General features: G+C 41.1%; 1 protein-coding gene across 1 annotated transcript in view; it reads left to right on the plus strand.

The window, feature by feature from the left end:
• The window catches only part of RPS27L (ribosomal protein S27 like), a 16,091-nt gene extending 12,956 nt beyond the window's left edge, over positions 1 to 3,135 (plus strand). The window contains exons 4-5 of the mRNA XM_021713379.1: positions 458 to 568; positions 2,934 to 3,135. Of these exons, the coding sequence (XP_021569054.1) occupies positions 458 to 568; positions 2,934 to 2,962 (140 nt within the window). The 3' untranslated portion in view covers positions 2,963 to 3,135. The remainder of the gene's footprint in view (positions 1 to 457; positions 569 to 2,933) is intronic.
• Positions 3,136 to 9,226: the final 6,091 nt, after the last annotated feature.

The following is a 9,226-nucleotide window of genomic DNA, read 5'->3' on the forward strand; positions in this document are numbered from 1 at the left end:
GGGGGGGCTCGGGGCATGCGCTGTTTGATCTGCTAAATCTTTAAGCTGCTCAGAGGATACGTGTCCGTTTCACGAAACGGTGAAGAGAGTCGCCGCTTGGACGCCGACTGTGCTGCCGGGATGGTGGCATTGGCCGGTTTGGGGGGGGCGGGGAGTCCACCTGGAGGCGGCCTGGATGTGAAGCGCACGCTGGACTCTGAAGCTGTCCTGGGGGGGAAACAAACTCATGTTGATTACATGTTGAGAGGATAAGGTTTTGGAAATAACAAGTTCAATAAAATATATTACTAATTAAGCCTGTTTCTAAAAAACAAGTGGCCACTAGACAAGTGTATGTTGCCAATGTGGCTCCCTGCTGCACGGCACTGAAGTTCTTAGTTTTTTCCCGTTACTAGGAATATGCTGAACAGGTGCTTTGTTTTCTGCTTTTCGCTTTTGACGTTGCCCTTTTTTTTAGGTTGCTACAAGATCACCACGGTGTTCAGCCATGCGCAGACAGTGGTTCTTTGTGTGGGTTGTTCTACAGTGTTGTGCCAGCCTACAGGAGGAAAGGCCAGGCTCACAGAAGGTATATCCCTTGGCATTTTCTAACCCCGTGAAGAGAGTTTATGATTATAACTGTCTCCATCATCTTTACCAGAAAGTTTAGAGAAATTTCAAATTCACGATGACCAAAATAGTTTTATCTTTTTTTATGTGCTTGTTGAGTAAAGGGTGCCCTGTTCAACTGGAGAAGCATATACTCTTGACTCCTTTAACTTATTTTTCTTAATTTGGAACACCCAGTTCTTTTGTATTTGTTTAAATTGCTTAACTTGGAATAGATGAAAAATAGATCAGATTGGAAGCAAGAGAATAATTACATATAGTAGGACAAGTTTTTTTTTTTTTTTTTTTTGAGTTGGCATCTCTGTCGCCCAGATTGGAGTGCAGTCAGCCTTCCAGGTAACTGGAACTACAGGTGCATGCTACCACACCCGGCTTTTTGCTGCTTTTGTTGTAGCTACGAGGTCTCACCAAGTTGGTCAGGCTGGTCTCGAACCCCTGAGCTCAGGTAATCCTCTCTCCTTGGCCTCCCAAAGTGCTGGGATTACAGCCTTGAGCCACTGCACCCTACCAGGCAGGGTTTTTTTTAAACCATAGGATTTAAATTTTTTTCTTGTAAGATTTTATTTTATATGTATTTGATACATATGACTTAAGACGGTTTTTATCATTGCTAGCTAAGCAACAGGTAACTAATTTAAAACAGGTATAAGTTAAAATGCCAGAGGTTTTATTTTTATGAACAACCACTTAATGATTAACATAGAAATTTTTTTTTTTTGAGTAGGAGTCTCACTGTCACCCAGCAGCCTCAGTCCCCGCAGCCTCAACCTGCTGAGCTCAGGCGATTCTTTTGCCTCAGCCTTCCACATGACTGGAACTACAGGCACATACCACCATGCCTGGCTAATTTTTTTATTTATTGTAGAGATGAGGTCTCGCCAAGTTGCCCAGACTGGTCTCAAACCTCTGGATTCAGGTAATCCTTTCACTTCGGCCTCCCAAAGTGCTGGGATTATAGGCGTGAGCCACTGCACTCGGCATATAAAAATCTTTTTGATTGGTCTTTTACTTTAGTGAAGTAAGAAAAAAAATGACATATATAGTTTTTTGTAGTGACACTAGTAGCTTTAGAATTCCATAATGGTACTTGAATTTTACTTGTGATATTTTGGGAAGCTGTGAATTCCATGTTCTCACTGGAAGAGTTACAAGTGGATTGGCAGCAAATCCAAGATCTAGTTGGTTTGACCTGGGGAGAACCAAGTATGAAATCAGTATATGCTATTTAAGAGTAACATTGTGGGCCGGGCTCAGTGACTCAGCCTGTAATCCCAGCACTTTGGGAGGCTGAGGCAAGTGAATTGCCTGAGCCCACGGGTTCAAGACCCACCCGGGCAACTTGGCGAGACCTTGTCTCTATAATAAATCAAAAATTAGCTGGGCATGGTAGCACACGCCTGTAGTTCTAGCTAGTTGGAAGGCTGCGGTGGAAGGATCGCTGGAGCCCATCAGGTTGAGGCTGAGGTGGCCAGGAGCATGCCACTGCACTCCAGTCTGGGTGACAGAGTGAGACTCCAACTCAAAAAAAGAAAAAAAGTAACATTATGGCTGGGTGTGGTGGCTCACCCTGTGATCCCAGCACTTTGGGAGGCCGAGGCGAGAGGATTACCTGAGTCTGTGGGTTTGAGACCAGCCTGGGCAACTTGGTGAGACCTTGTCTCTACAATAAATCAAAAAATAAGCTGGCATGGTAGTACACACCCGTAGTTCCAGCTACTTGGAAGGCTGAGGTGGAAGGATCGCCTAAACCCAGCATGTCAAGGTTGCGGTGGCCGTGAGCATGTCACTGCAGTTCAGCCTGGGCTACAGAGTGAGTACTCCAACTCCAGAAAAAAAAAAGTAGCATTGTGTTAAAGTGTACTTGTAAGGTTTCTCAGAACTTTAAGTCATGTAATGATTTTGAAATTTTGTGTCCGCTAACAGATAGTTCAAAGGATGCATCTGTACCAGAGTTTTCCCAATAGATCTTAGAAGAGCTGTAATCAAAATTACTTTCTTAGGAAAATTATTGAGAATAGCTTCTAAAAATTAAGTGTGATCTTCTAACTGCTTACATAGAACAGTTTTAACTGTTGAATTCAGGCTCATGGTTGTAAATAGACTCGATTATCGCGTTTGGGAGACTGGAATGACTGTATTCTGATACAGTCATCAGAACAAACTCAGACATAATAGATTGATGCAAATTTCTGGCATAAAAGGATAAATCTATGAATATTAATCTATTATTCCTAAAACTTTAGTTTTTTACTTAAAAAGTACTTTTGTCACTAAAATTATACCAAAGTATATCTGCTTAATAGACTCTTGTGATTCCTTTGCAGGGTGTTCATTTAGAAGAAAGCAACACTAATGGCTCGCCCAATTTCCTGAATTTGTGTTCTCACAGAAAGCCTTATCATAAGTTCAGTAATTCTAGTTAACCTACCAAGACAATGCAATTACATTTGATTTTGTAAAGTATATAACAGTGATCTCCTATTTTGGTGTCAGTTTTTCAATAAAGTTTGATTATGGTCAAATATACCCCCACTTTTTTCTTTAAAGTATGTGTACGTCATACATTTACATATACTATATATGTGAATTTGATTTAAATATGTTTTAAAAACAATCACAGCATAATGCCTTGTATTGATGTGGCCCTGCTATATACTCTATAATTAGCACAGTAACTGCTAGCTGGGGTCTGAGTTATTGGAAGCTCCTTTTTGGGGTAGAAAATTTGAGAAGAAAAATCAAGAGTAGCATGATTGACCCCTAGAAGTCCTGGTTGGGAATAGTAGATGGTGTTGGATTCTCCATTCCGGACAGCTGAGCACTCCTGACTACAGATGTGTGTTGAGTGGCTCTGGGACCTCACTGTTGTTCTCATAGTTTATGAAGTAACCCTGGGGAACCGGGAGGGGAAGTGTACTTTTCCCTCCCTAGCCTCTGTGTGTACTTCTCATGGGACTAGAAGATAGTCGAGCTTTTATATGACTTCTATGTGATGTGCTGCCCTAAGGCAGGCACTTAAGACGGGTGTTTGATATCAATAGATGGTCCTCCATGTATACCCTGACTCTGAGCAACTGAGCCTTCAGCAAACTGTTTATATCAGAAAAGTTGCACAAGAAAAATGACAGGAAGTTCTGGGATATATATAATATATGACGACCCAGAGGTTCTCAGACTTGTTTTATGGCATCTTTAGAGTCTCAGTAAGTTTTTCATGTCATTCTTTGGCAAAAGAATACCGAACAGTTATATTTATTAAGTAGTTAGGTTGCTGTAATCATTTTTATCTCATTCTTAAGTCACCAGTTTGTGTGTGCCTTTGGCCTCTGCAATTACTCAAAATAGGGATCAGGTTGGACACCGTTGTCCTTATTTCTTCCGTAATGACTTTTGCTGGTCCTTTTTATCAGTGTTGATAAATGCCATGATATGCGCCAGACCCCAGCTTCACAAAGAGATGACGCCATCAAAAGGAGTGTTAAAATGGAACTTCCTGGAACCTGGTAGTTCACACATGGTGTCCAAGAGATGTCAAGTACCAATGATTTTCCTGAGGTGCTTTAAGGCACCTCAGCTTGCCCAGTTCAGGAACCTCAGCTATAAGAAAAACCAGGGGATGATGGCTTTTGCTAGAGAAGGAATAAAACCCATGATAGGAGCTAATCCAGTGGGCAAACCCTGAACGTTTCCTTGGAAATAGTATTCAAATACTGGCCAGGTGCAGTGGCTCAGGCCTGTAATTCCAGCACTTGGGAGGCCAAAGCAAGAGGATCTCTTGAGCCCAGGACTTTGATACCAACCTGAGCAATACAGTGAGGCCTTGTCTCTACAAAAAAGTTTAAAAAGCTGGGTGTGGCGGTGCCTGCTTGTCCCAGCTACTCAAGAGTCTCAGGCGGAAGGATCACCTGGGCACAGAAGGTTGAGGCTGTAGTGAGCCATAATCATGCCATTGCATTCCAGCCTGGGCAACAGAGTGAGACTCTTGATTTAAACAAGAAAGAAAAAGTATTGTACTTTAAAGAACACATCTAAGGGATTTGCCATACACATTATTATTTGCTAAGTGATTTAAATACTACATATTGACTTCATTTTAAAGTAAATACATTTTTAAAGGAAATCTTGCTTAAATGGAAAAACCTGTTACATAAAGATAGCTAAAGATAAAGTAAATTTCTTGACTTCTGGCCTGATCAGATGACAAATGGTTTTCTGGTTGCTCCTGTAAGTCATCTGATGAAGTCTTAATTTTTTTCTTGGAGATAATAATTCAGATACTGTAAAATTCAACCTTTTATGATGTAAAATTCAGTAGTTTTTAGTACAGTCACCAGGTTGTGCAACCATTAACATTGTCTAATCCCAGACCATTTCCATCACCTCCAAAAGAAACACCTAGTAGCATGCACTCCCCATTCTTCCCTCCTCCCAGCCCTTGGCACCCACTAGTCTACTTTCTATCTCCATGGGTGGAAATTTCATATAATAATATTTCATATAAATGTAGTCAAACAATAAATGGCCTTTCATTTAACATAATGTTTCCAAGGGCTACCATGTTGTAGCATGTATCACTATTTCATTCTCTTTTATGACTGAATAATATTCTGCTATAATATACAACATTTTGTTTATTCATCAATTAATAGATATTTAGGGTCAGGCACGGTGGCTTGGGCCTGTAATCCCAGCACTTTGGGATGCCAAGGTGGGAGGATTGCTTAAGCCCAGGAGTTTGAGACCAGCTTGGGCAACATAGTGAGACCTGGTCTCTGCACGCCTATAATCCCAGCAATTTGGGAGGCCGAAGTGAGAGGATTGCCCAAGCCCACGGGTTCAAGACCAGCCTGGACAACTTGGTGAGACCTCATCTCTGCAATAAAAAAAATCAAAGAATTAGCCGGTTATGGTGGCACATGCCTGTTGTCCCAGCTACTTGGAAGGCTGAAGGGGAAGGATCTCCTGAGCCCAGCAGGTTGAGACTGCAGTGGCCATGAGCATGCCACTGCACTCCAGCCTGGGCGACAGAGTGAGACTGACTCAAAACAAAAAAAAAAAATTTGCCTATTGCACCACTTGACATTCCTACTAGCAATGCACAGGGTTTCAATTTCTCTACATCCTTGCCAACACTTGTTATTTTTTTTATTATAGCCATCCTAGAGTGCTTGTAAATCATAACCATAAAACCTTACTGTGGCTTTGGTTTGCATTTCCCTAATGATTAATGATGTTGAGCATCTTTTCATGTGCTTATTGGCCATTTGCATAACTTTTTTTGAGAAATGTTTATTCAAATCCTTTGCCCATTTTAAAAATTGGGTTGTTTATCTTTTTATTGTTGGATTGTAAAAGTTCTTTATATATTCTAGATATGAGTCCCTTATACATATACTTGCAAATATTTTCTTCCATTCTGTGGGTTGTCTTTTCACCTTTTGTCCTTTGAAACACAAACATTTAGTTTTTATAAGGTCTAGTTTATCTATTTTTTTCCCTTTATTGCTTATGTTCTTTGTGTTGTATCTAAGAAACTATTGCCTAATCTAAGGTCACAAAAATTCATGCTTATGTTTTTTTCTAAGAGGTTTATGGTTTTAGTTCTTACATTTAGATTTGACCTATTTTTAACTAGTTTTTGCATATTGTATGAGACAGGGGTCCAGCTTCATTGGTTTTAATGGTGCATAATAGTCCATGATATGGAAATGCTATTATTTATTCAGCATTATCCTATTGATGAATATTTAGTTTCTGTTTTTTTTCCCCCTACTCTAATCAATGTTACTATGGTGCTTCTATTTTTGTGGGTCAGATTTTTAGGAATGAGATTGCTGGCTGGAAAAGTAAACGTATTTTTAATTTTAACAGGTGTTGCCAGATTGCTTTCCACAAGCAATAAAAGAAAATATTCTCCCATTCCTCATCTCTTCCACTAGTAAATGTTAATCTCTAAGTTGCTTGCCATTTTAATAGTTTAATGTTATCCTAATTTGTGTATCTGATTACCGAGGAGTTTGGGAATGGAAAACCAGAATAAGCTACTGTCTTCCCAGAATTCCTTCTCATTTGCTCAAAAAGATAAACTTCATATTAGAAATAGGGCTAAAAATAGTAGGAGTATAGTTTCCTATTGCTGCTGTAACTAGTTACCACACACTTAGTGGCTTCAACAACAAAAAAATTATTTAAAGTTCTGGAGGTCAGGCCGGGCTCGGTGGCTCAGCCTGTAATCCCGCGCCTTTGGGAGGCTGAGGTGAGTGGATTGCCTGAGCCCGCGGGTTCAAGACCCGCCTGGGCAGGCGAGACCTCATCTCTACAATTAAAAAAAAAAAAAAAATTAGCTGGGCGTGGTAGCGCATGCCTGTAATTCTGGCTACTTGGAAGGCTGAGGCAGGAGGATCACCGGAGCCCAGCAAGTCGAGGCTGTGGTGGCCGGGAGTGGCCACTGCACTCCAGTCTGGGCGACAGAGACTCCAACTCAAAAAAAAAAAAAGTTCTGAAGGTCAGAAGTCCAAAACCAAGGTGGGGCTGTGTTCCTTATAGGGACTCTCTGGGAGAGGCCGCCCACATTCCTCAGCCCCTGGCCTCCCATCACTTCGGCCTCTACTATTACCCGTCTTTCTCTGACTGACCTCCCTCCTTCCTCTTATGAGACCCTTGTCCATTGGGCACACCCAGATAATCCAGGATAATCTCCCTATTTTAAGAGTCTTCATTACAGCTGCAAAATCTCTTTCACTATGTAAGGTAGTATACAGGGGGTGCCAAAAAATGTATATACATTTTAAGTGATGTTATCTAGGTATTATTTTTCAAAATTGAATTGAATTACGGTAGCAACGTGTAGTATGGCACTTGCGCAACAGCGCTTCCACCATTTTCTTTGACTGTCCAGCCTGTCACATGGTGACACTAGTATTCGTTTGACCAACACCGTCTTTTGAGTGAACGTCATACTTGGGTTCTGGAAATCTGGGTGTCAACATCTTTAGAGGGTCATTCTGCCTACCACAGAATACAACGCTATAAAATTCTACCCCATATTTGGAAACTGAGATTCTGGAAATTATGTCTGTCATTTTCAATTGAAAAAAAACCCAAAACAACCCTCCAATCTTTGTCTGGAAAGATTAGAGTTCGTTATTGCATTTTACAGAGAAGAGATAGCTTCTATAGAATAGGACCTTGGATCCTTTCAGGAACTTACAGCTACATTTTCCCACAAGTAGAGGCATAAAGAATGATACCAAGTCATGGTGTTGACTAATCCTATTTCAAAGGAGATGCCAGAACAACACATTGTCTCAGTTTATTTCTGTTCTACCTATTCTAGCTCGCTTTGTCCCTGCTGCACCAGGTCTGTTTTTATCCTTGTGCAAGACGAAACTTCGCCTTTGAAAGAATTTAGGGGAAATAGGCCTGACAAATGTAGTTAAAAGCCTACATTTCCGCCGGAGCCCCAGCAGGTCGAGGCTGCAGTGGCCGGGAGCGGCTACTGCACTCCAGCCTGGGTGACAGAGTGAGACTCTAACTCGAAAAAAAAAAAAAAAAAAGCCTACATTTCTCTGTTTTGTTTTGTTTTGTTTTGTTTTGAGTTGGAGTCTCATTCTGTCGCCCAGGCTGGAGTGCAGGGGTGCGCTCACAGCCACCACAGCCTTGACCTGCTGGGCTCCGGTGATCCTTCCGCCTCAGCCCTCCCAATAGCTGGAACTAGAGGTGTGTGCCAACATGCCTGGCTAAGTTTTTTGATTTATTGTAGAGATGAGGTCTCACCATGTTACCCAGGCTGGTCTCAAACCCATGGGCTCAGGCAATCCCCTCTGCCTCCCAAAGTGCTGGGATTACAGGCCACCACACCCAGAAACAGACTACGCTTCACATTTTCCCCAGGGAAGTAGTTTCAGTCTCGTTCTGTAGGAACAGAAATTAGAGCTGGCACTGCCCCTGTACCCAGAGCCCAGCAGGCCCTCATCTTCACCCTGCTCAGTGTTTTGTGTCTGCAAAGGTCTTTTTAATTTTCTCATTTCACGTTCCATATTTCATGCTATGTGTTTAGAACAGAAGGGGTATGTATGGTGTCATCTTTGTCTTGTCTTTGTATTAACTTTAAAGTTCTTTATTTGCAGTCAGATTAACGAATTAAAATCCCAACATATTTTTATTCATTTTATGTGACTAATTTTTTTTTTACTAAATACTGCATTGATAAAATTCATGTCATTATGTGTAACTTTTAGTGGATTGGTAAATGTTTAGAGATTTTTTTTTTGTTTTTTGTTTTTTTCATTAATCAGTATTTTTTATTATGGTTTTGTGGGGTACAGTTAAGGGTTAGGTGTACAATGAGGTTTCATTCAGGCACCCTGTAGATAAGAAGTGTTTTCCCATCCCCCGACAGATATTTGCTACTGTTAATCCCCTCCCCCTCCCCCCCATAGTTTCCCAGTATCATCCGTCATTTTCTCATAGTATTGCATTGGATGTTCAAGGTCCATTATATGAGTGAGAACATGTGATATTCGGATTTTTGTTTTTGTGAGAGGTCACTCAGTATTATAGACTCTAGTTCCATCCAGGTTGCAGCGAAATTCATGATTTTGTTCTTTTTTATGGC

Source organism: Carlito syrichta, unplaced genomic scaffold (assembly GCF_000164805.1).
Source record: "Carlito syrichta isolate Samal-C Ts95f unplaced genomic scaffold, Tarsius_syrichta-2.0.1 Scaffold304512, whole genome shotgun sequence".
NCBI classification, from domain to species: Eukaryota; Metazoa; Chordata; class Mammalia; order Primates; family Tarsiidae; genus Carlito; species Carlito syrichta.